This window comes from Cydia splendana, chromosome 1 (assembly GCF_910591565.1).
Source record: "Cydia splendana chromosome 1, ilCydSple1.2, whole genome shotgun sequence".
NCBI classification, from domain to species: domain Eukaryota; kingdom Metazoa; phylum Arthropoda; class Insecta; order Lepidoptera; family Tortricidae; genus Cydia; species Cydia splendana.
The window spans coordinates 10,501,991-10,526,219 of NC_085960.1; the positions used below are offsets into that span (position 1 = coordinate 10,501,991).

Below are 24,229 nucleotides of genomic sequence, written 5' to 3' on the forward strand. Positions count from 1 at the left end.
GTTATATAACCTCAGAGAAAAATAACAACATTAAGGGCCAGTTGCACCAACCACATTTGACAGACTGATCAACGTCAGCGGGCGCCCCCCGGCGCTTTACTATGAAACTTTCCATACATAAAAATTTAGCGAACTCTTTAACGATACGAACAGTTTGGTGCAACCGACCCTACAATCATTTAAATTACTTACCCCCTTATTCATATAAATTTACGGGCGTGATTTAGTTAAATATTTTATCCCTTGTTAAAATGTTTTATCCCTTTCTTACAAATACACAAGTGAAAATGACAGATAAAGACAAAAAATTCATAGCTAATTCAGGCCAGTAACGCGTTTATGAATAACGCCATTATAGATGTGCGTACTATTAAATCATGTTTGATAGGTACTGCAAGTAAGTTCATCATACTTACGATGAATGTTTTAAAGTATTTCTTTACCCATATTTTCTCAACAGCAGCAACAAGCAGGTTTATAAAGCTTAGGCAATATCTGAATGCTTAATTAAATAATTTATATTCTGAGGCTGAAGATTTACAAAATGGAGATAAGAATAGTTATTTGTTTTATAAGGGGGCAAAGTTGTTGTTTAACCGCTCGTGCTAATATTGATACCCGAGCAAGCGAAAGATTCCAAAATTGAACCACGAGCGTAGAGAGTGGTTCGAAAAATGGAATCATCAGCGTTGCGAGGGTTTCAAAGCACGAGGGTTAAACAAAATTTGCCCCCGAGTGAAACACAAAATTTTTCACCACACCAACCCGAATCAAATATTAAATGTAAAATATCAAACAAAATCAAACCAAATCAAATCCAAATGAATGTTATTAAATATTTATCATCCAAAATCATCATTTAAAAGTCAATTTCTACCAGCAAACATAAGAAAACAACTCAAAATTTGCATATGATTACTTTGCCTCACATGTGAATAAAATGCAACTTTGTTATCAGTTTTTGAAGTGCAAAGTAAGTCTTTCCGAGCTGGTGTGGTGAAAAATAAATTACCTATTTCTTACTTTGCGTAAGTATGTGTGTGGACTCAAAGCTATATCACAAAGTTATTAGTATACCTATGTTCATAGTTAAATAATTATTATCGTTTAACTAATAAGCTCATAGTAGGTATTTAATAATTAGAGATCCGCTTCAAGTAAAAGTTTCTCAAACGATTGCACGTCATGATTAAATTAAAATTGACAATTTCATACAATAGTATCGTTCTCGCGCGTCATCAAATATCAACAAACTTTTATACATCAATATTTTTTTCATGCCATTAAATTAATAAACTGGCAGATTGTTTAACCCGTGACAACGAAGCAATTTCCATGTCAAAATTATCAACTTCCTTCATAACAATTTGACGGAAATTGAAACACGCCTACAAGCAAAGGCTCACTTTTCAATTGTAGGTACAGTCAGCAAAGTTATTAGCTTAGCATCTCTGCATAGAAACATGTATGCAGGGGTGCTAAGCAAATGGTTTTGCTGACTGTACATACTTATTGATATTTAGAAAAGTCTTTATTTATTATTATAAGGAGCATTCCATGAAATTGTCTACGGTTTGTCCCGTACAAACGCGAATTTTCTGAAGATTTTCAGGTATAAGAGTTTCCTTTTCTACGACAAATGGTCAGAAAAAATATACACAGAAAAATAATCGTCTTATGCCTAAATAATCGTCTATTAAATGCCGAATAAAAATGTCTCAATACAGAAAATAAAATGCGTTTGTACGGGACAGCCTGTGGAATGTTCCATAATCAATTTTAGACCTTGAGGTATGGTGCTCAGATATAAAATCTCTCTGGTAGAGGAGTAAGAAATATATTAAGGTATGTCTGGCTTTGTCAATATTGCTGGTATACGTAGAACAACATCCGGTAATTGTATTTTGTTTCAAGTGGTATTAGTCGCGCGTCGCCACAGTGTTGTCAACGCATTTAATATTGGTTCATTGGACCTCATGTATCCCAGACAGTTACTCTGGTTTCTTATTTGCGCAATATCCGTTCAATCTCATCTAGTGCCACCGGAGGATACGGTAAGGTTTTTGAACTGCGTTGGATGTTAAAACCGTAAAGTAGGTTTATTTTTACAATTATTAGGTATTGATAATTCTTAATAAATAATAGCCGCGAGAAATATCTTAATATCTAACTCATCATTGATTGTGTGTTGAATTCAAGTAGGTACATAACTATATTTTCTCTACACCAGCTCATACAGACTCTCTTTACCCTTCAATACTGATGAGAAACTTGCAAAATTAATGATTAATTATTTCTACATTTATGAGAATCCCTAGAGAACACTAAAAATCGGTATATTAATGGTCTAATAGATATTATTAGGATTTTTACTGTGCAAATGTATTGGCTCTTCTGTGTGAATGTGTTTAGTTAACAAATTTAGTGTTATTTTTAATAGCCATGCCTATATGTACTGAGAAAGTACTATCACCACTTGCTTTGGGTTAAGAAAGTCATACAAGCTTTTTTTTTCATTTTAAGCCAATTCATAATCCAATAATTAGAGCCGATTTAAAAAAAATTGCGTTGCGTGGCATGAACTCCGCCATTAGTACTTGCATTTAATGTGCAAAATGTTTAAATAAATATAAATAAACATTTCAGGAGGGACACGATCAGCTAAAGAAGTGGTGCGAGTACGCATACTCATGTTTCCACGACAAGGTGTATGTGTGCGGGCGCGGCGCCATGCAGACGCGCACCTTCCTGGACGTCTGCGACATGTACGAGTACTCCTGCGAGACCAATCAGAGTATGTAGCTTCTTCTACTTTTTCGCCTAGCTTTTTCCCACATCATTTGGGGTCGGCTATCCTCGCCATTCTTCGCCAGGCGTACCTGTTCTGGATCGTCGAGACATCTATTTGGGCTTTCTTAAGGTCTTTGTTTATGACAGACATCCAGATCGTAATCAGAGTATGTAACTACTGGTTCATTACACTTCTCATCATACATCGGCTAATAAGTGGAATTACACACCATTCATAAGTTACCAGACATAAAATGTGATTGAAGGAACCAATTAATGACGATATCTACTAACCTAATACCGATTCAGATTTAACATCTTGTTATGGTTTTGATACGACCTTGACGATCATCTTGGTGACTGGCGCAAAGCCCACGCACGTCTTTGACTTCGTTTCGCATGCACCAATCAACGTCAACATTCTTCAAGGTCGTATCAAAACCAGTGCACAACCGTAAAAAGTTGAAAACGTCCTGCAATAATAAGGAAGAGCGGAAAAATCAAAAATATAACGTATGTGACACGCTCTTATGCCGCTACAAATAAGATCACGTTCTCGTATTTATACGCGCTATGTATAAGTGCACGTCCTAATTTTATGTAAGAGAGAGAAAAAATATAGTTCATTTTTTTTTCAGTTTTCATTAAGATTAAGGAGACAGACACTGAACCACGGTGTCCGGATCCAGGGCGGTTGGGCTGAGATGAAAAAACGTGTCTTAATTATCATTAAGTACCTATAAATATTTTTTACTGTTTCTAGACAGCTTACTCTTATAACAAGCAAATATTTATTTATAATTAAAACGCTCAGTTTGCGATGATATTTTTATTTCTATTGTAATAATCCTCAAGGTTCGTCAAAACTTGGCTTGCAATTTTTCACGATAGAGAAATCTGAAATATAAAACGTATTGTTAAAATACGTAGATCTTGAAAAATTAAAGGTCTCAGATGCCTTTTTAAGGACAACGGCTTTGAATAGAGCAAAACAAATAAGAATAAACAACTTTCATAGTTCTTAGAACTACCTAAAGGTAGTTATGTCAGCTTTTGGAATACCTCAACGATTGATTTGTAACAAAAAAACACAGATAGCTCCATCAAGTCTGTACTTACTGTATTTCCAATAGCAATTAACTTGGAACATGTGACAGAGATCGAAGAACCTCCCGTATCCAAAGTTATCGTCGAATGCACATATAGGCTTCAGAGTTCGAGAACAAAGCACGGAAAGCTCGCACCAAGGGCTTTTAGCCGTAGGCGTGACGCTTGATACCAAGTCAACCTTGCCATCGGAGGAACGCCTAGTAAACTGAAACGATGAAATATCTTTGGTGTACTTATATGGTAATTTTAGGTACAGTAAATAATAGCTCACTGTGTGAAATATGCCACTAAAAATTACAAAATCTAATTCCTTCCCCAACATTATAATTTTAAATTCGGGCTTTGATTAAATTGGTTATTTCTTCCTTGCAAATTTGTTACTCCTACATTTGCACTGAAAAATAATACGAAGCAATTATTTCTAAAATTAGTATTTTTTTATATACCACGTTGTCCTCTCTTCTTTAGATGGTAGGGTTAAAATAGAGTAATAAATATGAATAAATGTTTAATATTTGTTGTATTGAAACTAAATAAATTATGTAATTATTAGTTAACTAATTATTATGACGGGTTTACGACAGGTCAAGAAATAAAGCAAATAAAAAATGTGTGTTAAACTTTTATTCAAAAGTTTAAATAATTGAAACATTTGGAACTTTTCATAAGTACTTAATAATTAAGCAGTATTTAAAAATAATACTAAACAGGATTGACGCCTGAGCGCCTGACAAGAAGAAATATCAACAAAATGCAATGATTGTGCTATTGTGATATCACGATATTTAATGACCCCGAGTCTGGTCATAATTTTGACTTTTTATTTTATTTCCTGTCATTGTCTTCTTCGTATCGTTTCTGGACGATTACTTGAGGCTCAGAATCATGACTTAATTCCTTCTCTGCTAAGTTTTTCACATAATTTCCGTACAACGGAATAACTCGGCCCAGCCTCGAAAGAGGGCTTTCGGTCTGTACAGGAGTATTGTTATTACTCTTGAACGACCGTCTACTATTAAAAGTTACCTTTACTTCTTCAGGCATTGAAGGTTTCTCTATATTTCTACTCAAGTGCTCCACCAATCGCCTGGTCACTGATGAAGTTTTAGTGACCATCCGCAGAAGTTGTTCCAATGCCTGTGAGTGTTGTATCAACTTCTCTTCAACAAACGCGTCATGGTCAGCACGGGATCCCTGTGATGTCACTTCGCGCTTACGAATTTTCTGGCAAAGCAATTAAATACTTACTAGAAACACGGATAGTTCGAAATGTTCAAATGGTAATGTTGTGTAATGGTGGAAGAGGATATTGTACAGTTTAGTGATGCTTACCAGCGGGTTTATAGGATAGACCAAAAAGTCCTCGAGAAATTCATCTGTCGTCTCAGATTCGTCTAATAGCAACTGATATGATGAAGTTGCTAACATCAGCAATGATACTACTGAAAAAAATATATATATGTGAATAAATTGTTTCTTATATTTTATCATTTCTCATTCTACATTACAATATGAATGAAGTGAAATTAATCAATGATGCTATAAATTACAAACTATTTGCTATTGAACTACAAATTATTGGAAAATACAATACAATACAATACTTGCATACGTGAATAGGTACAATAAAAAAACTACAGTAACTTAAATAGAGTAAAATTTATGCAATGGTGAAAAAGGTGATCTCTTCCAGCAGACAACCTTTGAAAAGCAGATATTATATAGGTAGAACTTATGTGATAACAATATATATAGTTAAATGATGAAAGAAGTTAAATTCCATAGTTTGTGCCTTGTTTGGAAAATTCGCAAAATAATTATATGTTTCAGATGAAACGTGAAACTCACCGAGATATAGAGGCAGCATGGCGTTTGTTGCATGAAGAATAGCCAGCAGTGTGCTGCTCCACTTATAGTGTCGGACGTTATACTTTTCTGTAGCACGATTAGTTTTGATCCTTACTTACAATTTTTAATTTTCTTGTAAATTATTGTTTGTGGTGTCATACTCGTAGATTCAAATATCATAGCAAGTACAGTCCATAATAATTAAAGTTTTTTGAAAACGTAAGATACATTAAACGTATTTTAATATTGGAAAAATGCCATATAGCTTATTATAAGGCGCGGAACCGCTCGTCACAGGAAGTATCGTAATTACGATTCCTATGAAAGCTTTTAAGGAGGCAATCTAACTACATTTGCATAAACATAATACTTAATGCGTCGAATTAAAACAATCACTTGTTGAAGCATGTTAATGCTGTCGTTGAACTACCGTATAAACAGAAAACGCCCACGTCCGCGTCGGAGCAAATGAAGTCCTGGGAAATTCAAAGGTCACCTGTATCTCGGCCGCACGTGACTGAGCGCGTGCTTGTTTAGTAATTACAGGTGACCCCTTTGATTTCTAGAATACCTTTAAACTTTGATTCAAGGTTCAATGTAAGATTATAAAGGATAATTAACAACAATTCTTTTCACTTCAGAGTGCGTAGTGGTTGGGCAGCCCAAGAGGGGATTTTTAGGATAGTTACTCGAGCGAGTCAGATTAAGACATGAGTGATATTTTACTACCCCGTGGAGTCTACCTTATACATTTATAGCCGTTTATGTTGATCCGTTGTTTGATGGGGGGTTCAACAAATTGGCAGCTAATCGGCCAAGTTCGCAGTTCGCTTCATTGAAAGTATTTATTAAGCTTTTATTTTGCAATTCTTTTCAATATTTTTGGACCCATGGTTCAAAATTGTTTTTTTTCTTACGGAGCGATTATATCCCAAAATATTCACTTTAACAAAAAAATATTGTTAAAGACCCGTATTCGTTTTCAAAGACCTATCCTACCCCACACCATTGGGTAATGGCGAAAAAAAAATTCAGAAAAACGTTTTGTATGGGAAGAACCCTAAAAAAATGTTTGTAGTTTTTATTTTACCGTTCTGTCGCCATGCACGACTTACGTATCCATGCCAAATTGCAGCTTTCTAACAATCACGGAGTAAAGCCGCGGACGGACGGACTGATGGACATGGCGAAATTGGCGAAACTATAAGGGTTCCTAGTTGACTACGGAACCCTAAAAATTGAGCTTGCCTACGCCTCTGACCTCAGGTGTACTAAAGTACATATTCTTATTTTAAAGCATATTTATTATAATTAGGTACCTAACAATTGATAAATGAAGCCTGGAGAAATCAATATTTAATTACGAAACAATAGGTGCTTTTTTTCAAGGATCAAAACTAGTAAGTCTTCGTACTTATCATAGAATGTGATTAAGCGTTATTAAGCGCTCCTGATGAAATTAGGAGCTGTGATACGCTTTTCTAGTAAATGGCTGCGAGTATAATAGCCTTCGCTACGCTTCCTCACAGTGACAACCGTAGGTACAGTCAGCAGCAGAAGTACCAATGCGGATGAAGTGTCCAAAATGATCTGAACACAACTTTATGGTTAAGATAATAAAAGCGTGTGTAGATAATTTGGAACACTTCGTTCCCTTAGCAACTTCTTCTGCTAACTCTATTCTCTACTGTATTTCCATCCAAACTGACCGGTTTTTATTTGACGGACAAATTAACAGACTCACACCAAGATAGTTTTAAATAAGTATTTATATACAAAAATGACAACGTTTTTGCTCCCATGTCGCGAGCCATTTCATGTCATAGTCGTAGCACTTCCCGACCGAACAGTTAAAAGAAACGAACGTATAGAAATAAAACACGACGGGAAAAGTGGGTATCTCTGCAGAGGAGACTCATCAATAGACATGCAATCTGTGCACCCTTACTGCTATCGCCGTCGCTGATCTCAAATGCAATAAAAATGCGAAGTGAAATAGAGACGTATAACGCAATAGAAAATGATTTGCTTGCAGATCGTAAGTTTTTATTGGCACTTAAATGCAATAATCTTGTATTTGTAACTTTGCACTACAGTTATGAGTTGCACGCGTTGTATGGGCATTGTAACTTAATGATCATTAATATTATGAAGCTGCGCTATGGTCATATTATTAGGTAAGTAGGTATCTAAATAACGACGCACTTAATGTAGAATTATATAGTAAGAAGTGAATTTATTCTGCTTTCAGCAATAATAATATATCTCGCACCCACTGTCGTCGCACACAGTGAAACTATAAAGGTACGGAAAGCATTTTCTACAAGTGTAACAGGACAAGTTAGATTTTGTTAACGTACGTAGATACTCAATTACTCATTCATTTTTAATAACTACCATATACATATGTGTACACAAATATGTGATAAATAAAAGTAATATTTAGACAAATACTTACAATAAAACGCGGCACAAACGAGCCTTTATTTCGCTTGTATGAATAATCTTAATTATGTATCTTTAAACGCCTCACCTACGACAAACTTATGATGAGTTTTTTATGCTACGTACCTATCACTCTGATGTCTAAATTTAATATAAACGGTCGTCATACCTAATTACTTACATATGTACGAGTACTATGTACTTGGGCTACAAAGAGCCGAATCTGGCTACAGTGAAAATTGCGCACGTTCACCGACGATACATTTAACTTTTTTTTAATGCTTATATTTGCACTATTTTCTGTAGCATAGCACAGTACGCACTTATTCCTTGTGCACTTGACTGTACAAACTACGCACTCTACGCAGATTAAAAAAATTGCGTCTAAATTTAACTTTATGGCTTTAACAATAGTACAGCCTAGGCTGACTAAGTAATGCCTGTTGGTCATGTAGCACGAGGAAGAATGCAAGATCGCCGACCTGTGCATCCACGACAAGGTTCCGATGTGCGGCATCGACTCGTGCGGCGAGCTGCGCACCTTCATCGACACCTGCGACATGCACGAGTTCAACTGCGACAGCAAGAGAGGTACAATCAAGTATATGGTTTGTATGTGTACGAGACACCTTCCCTTAGTCCCTATCTGGGGTCGCGACTCCTTGATACGAGTACTAGCCCTATCCTGGGTTGTCATATGAGTTATGTTCTGCGCTTTCATCTCCCTTTTTAAATTGGGAGGTTTCCCACTTCCCGTGTATTTTGTACGGATATTTAATACGGATTTAACGGAAAAACTATCATTTTTCGTCTTTATTTTTCTATGATATGATAGAAAAACTATAATCTCGTCTTTATCATCATTTACTTAATTTTAGTTTATCTATAATAAGGGCCACTCAGAAAGCTGATGAGCTTAGTACATATTTAACTAGTTGCTAAGCGTAAGCGTAATATTAAATGCTTTTTTTAGGTCTAAACTATTAAAATCTTACAAATTATTATTAGAAATTATAAAATTGGTAAATTACCAATTTTATAATTTCTGCAATCATTTAGTGCAAACGTAAGAGGTATGCATGAAGCAAAGCCCAAAAAACGATAGATAAAGATGAAAAAATACATAAAACTCAAAAAACCTTATAACTGAAAATGTTTTGATATGAATTATAATACGATCTCTCGCGCTGGGTCTCCGGGATTGTACTGAGAATCGTGATATTTGGCAACTCGCTTGCTCGCAATTACCTACTGGTAATCATAGACATGAAAACTTTAACAAATTGTAAAATCAACGACCGTGTTACAGATTACAAAAGCCGGCCAATCCACGAGTGCTGGGTGACGTGCAAGCGCGGACGCTCCTTCAAGAAGCCCGAGTTTAACGCCAACTGTAATATAGACAATAAAAATGCTAGAATTTAATTTTTGGTTTTTATTTTGTACCAACAGCTAACAACTGTGAACCTGAATATTGCTTACTTATTTTAATCCTGGCAGACAGTGTTCCCTTTAAAATCTAATACAACGCCTACGTAATAGTCATTTTTAACCGACTTCAATTTCATAGAAGGAGGAGGTTCTGTATTCGGTTGTGGCTATTTTTTTTTTTTTTTTTTTTTCTATGTACGTTCACCGATTACTCCGACATCCGTAGTCCGATTTGAGTAATTCTTTTTTTGTTTGAAAGGAGCTACCTCCGAGTTGGTCCCATTTTAATTTGGTTCTGTTCTGATGATGGGATCCATGAGGAATTGAGGGAACTCCTCAATTTTTAAAGGCACATGCATGGTGTTTTGGGCGTTTTCTTAAGCAACTCGCGCATTTTCTCCCGAAAACCACTAATTTGATGAAGTAGACCTGATGATGATGATTATTTTTATGATAATGATGATGATTTCTTTAAATGTAAGTATGTTCACCGATTACTCCGGCACCTGTGATCCGATTTGAGTAATTCTTTTTTTGTTTGGAAGAAGTTACCTCCAAGGTGTTTACGTATTATTTTTGGTTCTGGTCTGATGATGGAATCCATGAGGAATTGAGGGAACTCCTCAATTTTTAAAGGCACGTGTTAAGTGATTTCGGGGTTTTCTAAAGTAACTCGAGCATTTGCTTCCGAAAACCACCAATTTGATGTACTGCAACTGTAGCCTTACCACGAGTTTGACATTGACATATTCGCTAACGTCTTATGCATCTAAATGTAACTTTTTATGCATCTCGCTCACACTAAGGTTAGTACGAGCGAGATGCATAGGAAGTAAGTTACACACATGCTAGCGAATATATCAATGTCAAACTCGTGGTAACCTGGTAAGGCTACTGATCGGGGGTTAGGGTTAGGAGTTAAGGGGTCAGAGATTAACGGGTCGGGGAATGGCGGTTGAAGGGTTGCTGGTTCAGGATCGAGGGGTTCCTGGATCAGGGGTTGATGTGCTGTGAGGTTGAGTGATCGGGGGGCTGAGGGATTGGGTCAGTGGCGGGGCGGGCGGATGGATTTAGTTGACAGGAATTATAATTTCCCAGACGGACTCGAGAAAATTCCTGGTTCAGGGTCGAGGGGTTCCTGGATCAGGGGTTGATGCGCTGTGAGGTTGAGTGATCGGGGCGTTGAGGGATTGGGCCAGTGGCGGGGCGGAGGATGGATTTAGTGTAGTAGTGACAGGAATTATAATTTCCCAGACGGACTCGAGAAAATTCCTGATTACATACATATTTATTAAAGTAATAGGTACACGAATTTAGTGTTAAACATGATCTTGTTTTTCATTCATGCGTCGCGCTCTTAACAATGCGTTAAAACTAAAAATGGAAAAATAAAAACTTTTTACAAAAAAAAGCAAACCGACTTCAAAAAGGATGAAATAAAATATTATCCTTTTTGAAGTCTATGCGTTACCAACTGATATGTTTGAAGTCGGTGCCAAGCCAAGTAGTAACAATACCAGTCAAAATAATCAGCTTTATGGCTATAAATCCCATTAGAACTGCACTAATAACTATTACAAATGTGTAAGTAATTTTGTCTGCCTCTTTGTCGCCTTTTCAAGGCTAAACAACTGAACCGCTTTAGGTGAAATTTGGCAAGAAGGTAAATTTCTTAAATTGTTTTATATTGTGAAATGTAGTCCTCTGGTTAAGGGACGGGAAATTACTCAGTCCCAATGTCACATTTGCGTGCTATAGACTGTTCGAGCATTAGTAAGAAATGCTCTTTAAAAAATACGACGAAAAAAAATGCATTGGATTTCCACTAATGTGCCGACAAACATGGTACAGACTGCGCCAAGAAGGTTTGATCGTGTGTTCTGAGGTGTGTTCTTAAGCCTCCTCCACACTCGTGCGCGAATCGCGGCGCAAAGCCGCGAACGCGAGTGTGGAGTCCTGAACGCAGACCTGCGAAATCGACTCCACACTCGCGTTCGCGGCTTCGCCCGCGATTCACGCGCATAGTCTGGAGGGGGCTTTAGATACAATCGACGTCAAAGATATATTTACACTTTTGCACCTTACTCCTTTGTAATAAGGCGAAAAGTGTAAACATATTTTTAACGTCGACTGTACCTACAGAAAGTACGTACATTGTCGTCGTGTAAGGCAATCCAACGTAGGTACATCCTTATCGAATCGCACCAAAATCATGGTATGCTTCAAAATTTGGCTTGGCACCGACTTCAAACATATCAGTTGGTAACGCATAGACTTCAAAAAGGATAATATTTTATTTCATCCTTTTTGAAGTCGGTTTGCTTTTTTTTGTAAAAAGTTTTTATACTTTTATAACGTCACACTGGACTTTGCTAGGCAGATGATGATTAAATATATATACTTATTGATCCCCGTAGTCATTCAGAATTAAACTGACCTTAAAAGAATAGAATTACACTGTTAAAAATTATGTAATTTTAAATTAAATTATGTAATTTTACATGCAAAAAAATTACATAATCCTGTAAAATTCCCGATATGTAATTTTTTTGCATGTAAAATTACATAATTTTTAACAGTGTAGTTAAATATTGAGTTTGGGAGATTAAATAATATTATTAGGTAGGTAGTAAATATTTGAACAAAGCCTCTATTCTGTAAACATTAAAGTGCATGCCCAGATATTTTGGAGCACCTTGACCGATCGTACATATCTCATCTGATGGCGATTGTATGTCAAATTAAGTATTGCGAATATAACGTAGTTTTATTTTATAATCGAGAAACAGTTCAAATTATTTAATAAAACCGTTCCTCTCTAGATTTATACTTAGAACTAATTGAGCTACTGTTTTTATTCAACTGGCAGCATTAGGTACCATCGTAAAGATGTGAAATGAAATTTAATGTTTTAAATACATAATACAAATATTCGAAAGAAACTTTGCAGGTATACCAAGAAGGTATGACGATGAAGTTGAATCATTATACTTATACGGCGTCAATAACATACTTGTGATAAATCGTTGCAACTCCAGTTAGTACATGCTTAAGTTTTGAAGCAGTATATTTTATTACGATCGATAACATTTCATCGCCATGATCCGACTAAGGCCGCGGCGGAAAAGCAAACATTTGTAAAACGAAAAATAAACATGAAGAGCACATGAGAAGAAATGCTGACTTTCCTTCATTTGCTATGTTGTACACTGATAATCCACCATTGCAACGCACACATTGAAAAAGCCAAGGTAAAGTTAAGGTTTGGCATTATTATTATTATATTTGGTAATAGTGACGAAAGTAATTCTTAATGGAAGAAATAAGCTGTTAACAGGTTATGGTTCAATTACTTAAAATTTTAATACCTATTGCCGTACTTATCCTTAGGTAGGTAACCTACCTATAATTTAAAAGTCAAACTTTCAATGAACACTTATAGCGTGGAAACCTAAGTTTATCCAAACACACTTAGTTCATTAAAGTTCAGCTTTATCCCAAGAGAGATTAACTAATTGACTACCTTACCTACTTTAGTTACAGTGTTGCCTCATTAAACTTGGCTTAATGTTTATTATTTTCACCTACGTCGATCCACGACTCCACTGCTCTGATGACTTATCTAAGTTAAGCTAATACTCAAGAGTCTATGCTTCGTTGTCGACGTTGTCGTTGCCTTAGCTTTTATGATTGTAAAACAGTTCAGAATTAAGTAGGTAAGGAGTTTATTAAGGCACTACGTCTTGTCTAGGGTGCACCAAAATCTCAGGAATCGATCGAATCTGAAGGATGCTCCCGGAGACAAAGGTACACCATTGTCTAGAAATGCTTAAAGCCTTATAGTATCTTAATCCAGCACTGGTAATGAATAACACCTAATTGCTTACGATGAGTGTCATATCATACGAAAATGTTTAAAAAGGAATGATATGGTCTGTTCAGTTGGAGGAGGAATGTAAGATAGCGGACATCTGTCGCCACGACCAGGTGCCGATGTGCGGCATCGACTCGTGCGGCGAGCTGCGGACATTCATCGACACCTGCGACATGCACGAGTTCAACTGCGACAGCCGGAAAGGTACGACTACCATGTGATTTAATATAATACATTCATGTACTTAGGGTTTATTCAAATATTATGTAAAGATTTGACATAGGTAACATAGCGTAGGCAAACTGAAATAGATGTCATATACGAAAGAAAAAATGATCAAGACCTCCAATACTCAGGGCTGGAATTGAACCAGCGTCTTCTGCATTCGCGGCAGACACCATAACTACTAGGAGTACTAGGTCACCCGAGTCACGGCGGTACGGGTCGAAATTTTCCGAATATATACAATTTGTAAAGAACAGTATATTATGTTCGTACCTCCTAACCGAAACATATATGTTACGTAGGTTTTTAACAACCTAATTCGTTTGAACCCGTGACCATACCATATATGTTAGTCACGGTTCATATCCACCATCTTCAGTGTTACAAAAACTGTCATGTTAACGAAATACCATCATTTGACGGTAGAAAGTAGTAGGTATGTATACAGGTCTAAATATGACGACTACCGAGACAACACATGTAATTATCATACAATATCTTTAGGGAATATTGTAGTAACTGTGTTTGAAACATTATACCTAATATTATTTGTCTGTTATCCATATTCCTTACTAGCGACCCGCCCCGACTTCGCACAGGTTACCCAAATTAACAAATTATCACGTAAACATTCCTCAATAATCACTGTATTGATCGGTGAAAACCGCATGAAAATCCGTTAAGGAGGTTTTGAGTTTATCGCGAACATACACACACACAAACAGACAAACGCGGCGGGGGACTTTGTTTTATAAAGTGTAGTGATATAGTTTAACGTACATAATACATAGCGAGAAAGATAAGTGATTATCTGATGAATGGATGGGTAACCCAATCAGAAACTTGTCAGAAGCACACGACCGCTCTCTTGATAAATTCAAAAGTAAACTCACTTCCCTTGAAGCTTTAAGATTTTCCAAGATAGCAAGGTACCGGCAATAAATTTATATAAATATCATCTAATGAAAAGCTATCTTGGTTTTCAACTCCTAAATTTACAATATAATATGTATACACTTACAGGAATGACGTCGTAGTCTTGTAATATAATAATATCCTCTCCGTGTCATGAGCTATTTTAAAAAGACCTCAAGCCCGCGATAAAATATTTCTAACTTCTATGAAATACGTTGTCCGTACGATACACTCAGTTGAAGTTTTAGGTTCATTCTATACTGGGCAGTCTAACGCCCACATAGGCGCCAACGCCTGAATACTCTGGGGATGTTTCTTCAGCAGTATGATTAAAATTAAATAGGTAGCTTTTATTTCTTTGTAATCGTATCACAACAAGTAGGTAGGCAATCAATTTCGGAATGAGACAAAATATCTGTTTTATTTAATCGAAAAACCCCAATCAAGTAAGATCGCAAAATATTTTATTATGTCTTTAACGTGGTACGTGTACCTACAATGCAATATTCATATTCATATTCAATTCTTTATTGCAGATAACAGATGATCCATATTAAATTAAAATAATTAAAATTACGTACACAATAATAAAACAATACATTATTAAAAATGATTAAAATAATAAAATTAAAAATTAAAAATTAAAGTATTCAGTCTTACACAAAAAATAAAAGGTACATTTTGGAATTACAAACATAAAATAAATAATAATAATAGTTAAAATTCAGTCAATTATTTACATGCAAACTATTCCAGTGTCTCGCTATGGGGGAGTCCAAACAGCTAGCGATCACACTCAGAATGCCGTGCAATGCAAGTGTTTACTGCATAGGCACATAAAGTACCACTTTCCCTCACACATGCGATGGGTCTCTATCACTGTAAAACGTTGTGTGTTACAGATTTAATTAAGCAATACCTACGTTCATAAAGGCAATTCCAAAACACTCGCCTTTTTTGCTTGTGGATATCGACTGCAAATACTGCCATCAACTTGTGTATTCTGTGTTTGGCTTTCATATTTTTACCACAAAATAGTACTTATTTACTTAAAATATAAAGTATTAAAACCAACTAAAATAAAATCTGTAAAGCAAATCTTACAACAAGCACTCCATTTAAATATGCGATTGTGAAATCGTTTGTTGCCACAAAGTTAGCGTAATACAAGGCTGTGCTAGCGGAATAAAAGCAAACATAGTCGTTCCACAAACAAATTCGAAATGCTGCTGCGTATTATTTACACTCAAAATAACTTCTTCAAAGTCGAATCCAGTGGACCAAGATTTTAACTGAGTGTTATTAGGTAGATAATATGTATTATAAATTACATTTACAAACAGTAAAGTGTAAAAACATGTATACATACAAATTACTCAAAAATAGGTGCCATACTTCTTAATTCGCTAACATAAATGGCGAACTAATCCAGTGAAATTGTAGAATTTTGTAACGTGGCTCTTCTGCGTCAAATCCGGTACTTCTGATTTTTTGCAGACTTATTTATGATGTTGGCCCAATTAATAATCCAAGTTTGTGACCTTGAGCGCCGAACGCAACTTTGTCAAAAATCGAAAAACCTGCGAAAATTTCGGTTTTTATTTAGTTTTGGGTGATTCTAACCCTAAAGGACTAGTTTTTGATAGTATCTTCCTTAGACCTTTTTAAAGAAGACTAAATTTGCTACAATACGAGTTTAGAACTTTCTCTGTAGATTGAATAGTTTCCGAGATAAAGGCTTTCAAAGTTTAGATTTTTTTGAAATTGAGCTCGTAAGCTAAATGAGTGCAGTGAGTATGCACTTTTGACGGTTAAGGGTCGGATCCCCAGATCCAATCTAAGCTATATTTCTTCCTGCTCTTAGCAACTAGGGCAAGTTTTATATGGTTTTCATATAATTTAGGGCTTCCTTATTCTATAAAGTATCACTTCAAAGCAGGCATTCATACATTTTTTTGTAAAAATATGAAGCGGATTGACTGACGATTTCCATAGAAATGTAATTATGGCCAAAGTCAAAAGTTAAAAATCTTTAAAAAAACACTTAACTTGGCGTTTTAAACGTATGAATATAATGTTTACATCCCTAAATTATATGAAAATGATATATATAACGTGCCCTAGCTCCTAAGAGTAGGAAGAAATATAGCTTAGATTGGACCTGGGGATCCAACCCTTTCCCCTCCCTTTTTGGGGGGTATGCACGGTACGATCTCGTAGCTACTGGGCCAAATCAGCTTTGTTTGACCTTAGGAACAATCGTGCCAAGCGGCATCGCCTGAGTCAAAAGTGCATGCTCACTGCACTCACTTAGCTTACGAGCTCAATTTCAAAAAAATCTAAATTTTGAAAGCCTTTATCTCGGAAACTATTCAATCTACAGATACCGTTCAAATCTCGTATTGTAGCAAATTTAGTCTTCTTTAAAAACGTCTAAGGAAAGTACTATCAAAAACTAGTATTTTAGGGTTAGAATCGCCCAAAACTAAACAAAAACCGAAATTTTCGCAGGTTTTTCGATTTTTGACAAAGTTGCGTTCAGCGCTCGAGGTCACCAACTTGGATTATTCATTGGACCAACATCATAAATAAGTCTGCAAAAAATAAGAACTACCGGATTTGACGCAAACGCTAAATGTATAATTTTACTGTATTAAACTAGGTACGGGATATATTTTTGAGTAATATGTGTGTCCTCATAATATAACTCTTGACTGTAGGTACAAGTGTACAGTTCCTACCTGCCCTAATAATTGCCAAGATATCTCAATTGTTTCCAGCTGTAATTACCTACGCCTCACCTACACTACACCTTATAAAACAAGTCCCCCGTTGGCGCGTCTGTCTGTTTGTGTGTATTATGTGTGTCGCGATAAACCAAAAACAACTAAATGGATTTTCATGCGGTTTTGATAGGCATCAATAGAGTAATTTTTTAGGAAGGATTAGGTGTATACTTTGTTTAAGGTTTTGTGTAACCCGTGCGAAACCGGGGCGGGTCGCTAGTTTATAATAATGCTATGTGCCATTTGCCTGGTTATTATAATTTAATTCATTGAGATGTGAACTTTAAAAAGTCATACTGCCGTATTCGAACTTCAAGATATTCACAAGAGACGACACGTACTAGATCCATTCTAGATACGTTATAGTTTAGATATAGTTCTCTTTTGCAGCGCAATTCGGGCAACCAATGTCACTTTTACGTTAGATAGAGTAAGATATCTATTAGATGTGAATTGGATCTCTAAGTCATATCCTGTGGAAATCGTTCAACAGTATCTCCAGAATCGCGCAAATGTCAAATTTGACAGGTTAGATCTTAAACATATCGTTATCGTATCTTGGTGATGTCTAAAAGATGTCTATTTCAAAATCCGAATCGGGCCCATACACTGTTAATTGACAATTCGTTAAACTTTTGCAAATGCATATCGTCCGTCAATGGTCAGTTATGAGTATGTTTTGTGAAATATATTTTTATACCTACTTTATGTACATCCTCAAACTTGTTATAGCGGTTTATCGATGAGTTTTTCTCTTGATGATTTTCAGATTTTGTTCAAAAACCAGTACACGAATGTTGGGTTACGTGCAAGAGGGGCAGGTCCTTCAAGAGGCCTACTTATGGCGAGGGTTGCGACGGGATCAATAAAGTTTGAATTTATTCGCTAATACCTGAACGAACAGTCCAACTAACTTCAAACTAGAAACTAGTTATATAATGTGTGTTATGAAAATCACGTGAACGACGTACAGTGAGCTGCGAAATTGCATGGAGAAATTATGAATGAATTCATTGATAAAGTCGCCATGCACTTTTGCGGCTGATTGTACAAGATTATTAGATAATTGAAATAAGGCAGTAAGGGAAACTGAAACACTATTACCTACGTGAAATTATTTTTTTAGATAAACTGGTCCATTTGTGTAAGATTTCTTTTAAGAACGACAAGGCTGATTTTTTAAATAAGAAAAAATACATAAACAAAACTTCATAAATGGCGGTTTTTTTCATGAAAATGTTCCGGCTGCCGTTCTGGGACACTTTTTTGTTAAGTTAACAAAATTAGGTACGAGGTGCGCCATTTTCATTTGGTCGTAACAACATAGTTCCTTATTTAACACGTATAGTCCCTACTTCCTAGACTAATCTTTTCCATAATAATACGACCGGGTATGGGATTTTTGTAAATCTTTGAATGCAGTATATCTTATCACAAAAATCGAATTCATAATTCATAAAAAAATCCCCTTACAGCCAACATTTGGATTTGATCATTATGAATAGTTAACTTACCATCATCATCCGGCATTCCATTTAGAACATTTAATTTTAAAGAGATTGTTACAATATAATTAAAAGTAGTTGATTTATCAAATAATTCGTTTTATTTTTATTTAAGAGCAATAACTTACGTTTACGTACTTATTGTTCGAGATCACAGCTTTTCTTTATTTTAATCTACAATTTATAAGAAGAATTGTATTTTTGTATGGCAACAGGTAGATACTAGCCGCCCTTCATACAACCCAACAACAACCACAATAATACCTACTCTCGTGACATATGAAAAACAGTAACTTGTTTTCAATGTAACTAAGTCATACAAAAATATAATCCAATCCTTCTACACAATACCTGCATAAGTAATACGCGTTTAAATTATATACTTAGTACCTACCTAACAATCCATCAATATACCTAGTTAAATCAAAATCGCATTAAATATTTAAATATATACAACGATGAAACTAACAAACAAATAACATAAGGGCATGTTTACCTTCACACTCCTAAATTAAAATTAGTTACATAAACATTTAAATTATATGCGTGCATGTAAACAAGTTTTTGTAGGTACTACTTAAGTACTGGTATGAGTGTTGTACACTATTGACTCTATATCTTCTAATTTTATTTATATACAATATTGTTGTAGTAAACATTATTAAGTTAAGTACTAATATTATATAAGTTAAGTATATAATATTTACAAAAAACAAAGGACATTCACACATTAAAGTACAACTAAATGTATTGACTCTTTTGACTGTTAATTCCATAGGTAGACATACTATGCAAAAAACAATAAATAGTAAAAAGTATTCTAAAAAAAAACATTTTTAAATAATTACCTACGTAATAAAGACTTTTAACACGATGGCATAATGTTGATACCTTCAATAACTCATTAGTCGACATTTGAGTCAGGTTCAATAGTTCAAACCTTGTGAAGTAAGTACTTAATTAACATCGCAAACATTCCGAGCGATGTAATTACGATCATAAATAACTTTTACTGATCTAAGAAGCCAGCGCTCTTCACAATTTTATAGATCCTCTCCCTAGGGATCTTTTCAGCCTCCCTCTCAACGACCTGCATCTCCTTGTTGGTGAACCACGACTCTTTCGCCAAAGCTTCAGCAATCGCTGGATTGTCATAGAAGTCTCGAGACTTGAGAAGTTCACGCGGTAGATGAGCGTCCCGGGCGGCGTTTTGTTCGACGGCGGGATGCGGGCGAACAAGTGGACCAGCGTTCTCGGCGTACTCAACTCCGATTGGCTGCAGCGCCTGGGTAAAGATGAGCGCAGGGTGCGCGTGCGCTGCAGCCACGATGGCAAGGAGAATTAAGCAGCGCATTGTCTAAAATTACAGGAACAAAATTATTATTAGGTCAATACATATACATAATATATATTAAAGCAGTGAAAGACTTCGTAAAGTTATTTAGTTTTAGTTACGAGTAAAGGATGACTCACGTCACACCGGGCCGTGTCCGGGCCGGAGCGTCCGGTGCATCGTTTTCTATGGAAAGCGTCACGTGATCCCCTGTCATGTCATAGAAAAGTAAGCGCCGGAAGCTCCGGCCCGGACACGGCCCGGTCTAACGTGAGTCATCCTTAAGTATTGTATCCAAATCTTAGGGAGTGTTTTGAATCGACACGAGCGTGTGAATTACTTGTTCGCACATGTATCGTACAGTAGGTACAACGTTTTACATTAGGTAATATATTTAAATCAATTTACTGTATTCGGGCATTTCTATTTAAAGTTATACCATTTTTTTTGTGTTAGAATTCGGAATTTTTATATTATTTCTACTTAGAATCACGAGCTTTTTCCATTTTTACGGAGAAAAAACGTGTCCCCAAAATTTTTCTATGACCGTAACAAAACAGACAACAAGAATTTGTATGAAATTTTGAGACACTTTTTTCTTGTATTAAGATCGAAAGAGCTCGTGATTCTGAGTGGAAATAATATAAAAATTCCAAAATCTAAAATGCAAGACAACTTTAAACAGAAATACCCATTCATCACAAAATAGGTAGGTACATAATTGTTAATCAGTTGCAACATTTCAATTAAGATAAAAAGTTTGTAATTGACCTTGAAGACCTTAGTTTACGCGTGAACACGGCTTTGCAATTAATTGTCTTAGCACAATATATTGTATTATGTCGCCCTATACCAATTGGCACGAGTATTTAAGAAAGTTAATCGCTGTCAGTTTTGTGACGACAATTAGTCATTAAATCTTTATGGGAATAGACTGTTTTTACATTGCAATAGTTTATGAAATGAACACCAAAACCATAGTTTTTATTGAAATTTATTGCTTTATTATCATCACAAAACTGTCAGTGATTGATTAGCTTTTCTTAACAATTTACGCTTAATTGGGTACACTATTTTCTGAAAACTCCCATAAAGCTACATAGGTACTGAGAAATCGGGTTTAAAGCTGGTACCTATAAACAATCGCGGTAATCGAGAGACGACTGAAAAATCCTTTCAACTGTGGCTTTTGATAACACTGTCAAATAGAACACTGCCAACCCAAACAAACATAAATCACGGTTTCAAACACGAATCAATTCAAAACAAAACCGTTAACACTTACGTTTTGAAAACAAAAGTCACGGTCACAACGCGCGTCGTACTACTGAGTGCGCCCGCGCCTGCATCGCGACTATTATATAGCCTGCGTTAACCTTCTGCCGAGCTTCCGGGACCACTTCCACCTACTGGGAATTCTACAAATCTCCTCTTCGCAAGGATGTTTTGAATAACCAAAATTATTGCTAATTATGTAACCTGTTATATGTCCGCGATTTATATAGACAGTTAAGTTTTCGTTAGTAGCCGTTATATTATATGCCACGTCCGGTTCAGTGCTTTACAATTATTAGGTACGGACTGACTGCATGAGTGTGATAATGATATTTAATAGACGAATTCAGTATGTTTGTAAGTCATCCTTCCAACTTTTTCCAGAGATATATCTACATAATTATACCGTTTACGGAAGCCATTCATCTTTTCCCAATCCCACCCATAACTACCACCTTATACATACGAGAGCTAATAAAAGAAACACTTATCTGAAAGGGCACTAGTTATAATTAGTAGATTGTTAACCAAGGGTTGAAAGGCACCCATTTCTGTCGAGGTAGTTTGGCGCTCGAACGCAGTGAGAGCGCCAATAGTCCGAGACAGAAACGGTGCCTTTCACCCGAGTTAAACACTCTACTTTTCATATCGAATGCGAGGAAACCAAACAAGACAAGGCAATTTCGCAAAATCAGTAATTGAAGTACATAACAGACTTACGGCCATGATTTTTTCCTTAGGACTTACTTGCAATCGGAGACTTTACATGCGTGAAGATTAATCACCCCTAGCCAAAATCATTTAGATTGCAATATTTACGAAAACACACATTTTTTAACTAACTACAACAATTTTAAAATAATTTGTTCATTATAGTATGAAAATGAGCGGGATTGCCTCGTACTTTTTTAATTTTATACTTTTTCGTTCTAAAAGCCGCAACAGACTACCGGACCGCACCGCGACCATAGTGCGCCGCATCACGTAATAATATGATAAAAGTATTTTTAATATTAAATAACAATTTAATTAATAATATAAGAATTTTTTATCTTGTATTTTATTTTAATGAATATAGTTCTAAATAACTTTAAAACCCAATTTAATATCGTACAAACGTTTAACTGTGGCTGTATAAGATTCTGCCTTTGCTCATTTACGCAAGCGTAAGGTTTAAAAAAAAGATTTTTGGTGTATTCCTTTTGGTTCCCGCTTTATGAAATCGAGTAAATAGAATTCAACGAAAGAAATCAAGAATAATTTGTTTTTAACAAATTACTTACATCATTTTTTATAAAATAAGGATCAACGTGGGATTTTTAAAATTAAAGAATTACCAATTGTTCCAGACGAGGAAATAAAGACACTATTTTTCCATTTTGTTTCCACCCAGTTGTTCATGGGACGGGGACGCAGAGGAGTACACCACTTTTCTGCGCTAGAGCATAAACGTATCACTTTCTGCGCACCTTTTAGAACAACAACGACCCACTTTCAGAGCATGAGATATGAAAAATACATTTAACCATTTCGTAAAATGCCATAACATTTTAATTAAAAATTTATTTGAACTTAATGAACTTAAAATGTTTATCTTTGTTGTTTTTGTTTGTGTAAATGTTTGTCTTTGCCTAAAAATTCACCTAAACAAGTTTTGAACCAGTTCCCGGTCCCAAATTGACTTAAGATATATTATTTATTTATTTAAAATTTAAGTCAGGCAACAAGGCCCATATTACAAATACCTTACAGACTAACATACATATATATTTTATAAACTTAAAAACTAAACACTATTTATGCGACAAAACGGCGTGGCTCCGTTGAATCGGCTGTTCTTGTGTCGGATTCGGCAGTTTGCCCCGGAACCTCCGAAACACGACACCTTTCGGCCAGAAGTCGGCGCACTCGATGGTCTCCTGCAGCAGTCGCGGCACGCGCACCACAAAAGAGTTGAAGTGCACGTAGTGGCGCGATCGAAGCTGGAACACCCTCAGCGATTATTACTGATTAAGTACGAGTACGTAACATCGGTAATACTTATAATACATACCTATATGTGTCGGTTATATTCAAGCTGGTCTGAAGATGGATATATAGAAGATTGCCATAATGATGAACATGTAGCGATAAATGCAACTAGAGTTAGACCAAGAAAAGCCTGCAACGATTTTGATAGCAGTGTAAATGTTATTTATACTTACGTCATAATTTCATAGAAGTTTGACGTTTACCTAAAACAACACCCACACTGCGTGAGCTAACAAAACCGTTGCAGACTTTTCTTGGTGTAACTCTACATACCTACGTGTTAAAAATTAAATCATTGAAAGAGAATTGTGTCATATGAATAAATCGTTTCTTAAACCGTTCTAATATATGTATGTACAAATACAAGTAGTACTTGCCCATGCCCTGATTAATCCATATAACATGCAAACGATTACCTATCCGAACCCAATTAGAAAATGCCGGCACTCGATTAATCTCACAATTGGGTCACTGTAGCTCGCCTTGCTATCTACATAATCTAGTGAACGAAACGTCGTATTCGTCGTTTAAAACCAAGTATCTAACACCCTTTTCCATTCCTTCTTTAATTGATGGCCGATGCCATTTCCGTTGATAGTAGTTCAGTACCTACAGTATAGTATAACTGTATAGTTAAAAAAACCCTTGATACCTTAGAGCT

General features: G+C 35.8%; 4 protein-coding genes and 2 long non-coding RNA genes across 7 annotated transcripts in view; 4 read left to right on the plus strand and 2 right to left on the minus strand.

The window, feature by feature from the left end:
* Positions 1–24,229, plus strand: part of LOC134796577 (uncharacterized) — a 70,426-nt gene that overhangs the window by 8,179 nt on the left and 38,018 nt on the right. The window lies entirely within an intron of this gene.
* Positions 1,900–3,613, plus strand: LOC134796500 (uncharacterized). Its single transcript, XR_010144937.1, has 3 exons — positions 1,900–2,054; positions 2,647–2,794; positions 3,429–3,613. It is a non-coding gene; the product is annotated as an uncharacterized LOC134796500 (long non-coding RNA).
* Positions 3,617–5,847, minus strand: LOC134796176 (uncharacterized). 2 transcript variants are annotated; one of them, XM_063768162.1, is made up of 5 exons: positions 5,749–5,847; positions 5,233–5,342; positions 4,927–5,124; positions 3,910–4,105; positions 3,617–3,687 (listed from the first exon to the last, which is right to left on the minus strand). In XM_063768162.1, exons 1-5 carry the CDS (start codon positions 5,765–5,767, stop codon positions 3,641–3,643), a joined length of 570 nt encoding a protein of 189 aa, XP_063624232.1. In that variant the 5' UTR covers positions 5,768–5,847; the 3' UTR covers positions 3,617–3,640. The 2 variants fall into 2 exon arrangements, with proteins under 2 accessions (XP_063624232.1, XP_063624240.1); XM_063768170.1 differs by having other exon boundaries at positions 5,233–5,339; positions 5,749–5,844.
* Positions 7,771–9,619, plus strand: LOC134796332 (uncharacterized). Its single transcript, XM_063768456.1, has 4 exons — positions 7,771–7,925; positions 8,000–8,052; positions 8,649–8,784; positions 9,503–9,619. Exons 1-4 carry the CDS (start codon positions 7,910–7,912, stop codon positions 9,616–9,618), a joined length of 321 nt encoding a protein of 106 aa, XP_063624526.1. The 5' UTR covers positions 7,771–7,909; the 3' UTR covers position 9,619.
* Positions 12,649–18,963, plus strand: LOC134790637 (uncharacterized). The gene is made up of 3 exons (XM_063761498.1): positions 12,649–12,875; positions 13,567–13,702; positions 18,194–18,963. Exons 1-3 carry the CDS (start codon positions 12,801–12,803, stop codon positions 18,298–18,300), a joined length of 318 nt encoding a protein of 105 aa, XP_063617568.1. The 5' UTR covers positions 12,649–12,800; the 3' UTR covers positions 18,301–18,963.
* On the minus strand, positions 19,012–21,648 carry LOC134790626 (uncharacterized). Its single transcript, XM_063761487.1, has 2 exons — positions 21,548–21,648; positions 19,012–20,286 (listed from the first exon to the last, which is right to left on the minus strand). Exon 2 carries the CDS (start codon positions 20,281–20,283, stop codon positions 19,939–19,941), a length of 345 nt encoding a protein of 114 aa, XP_063617557.1. The 5' UTR covers positions 20,284–20,286; positions 21,548–21,648; the 3' UTR covers positions 19,012–19,938.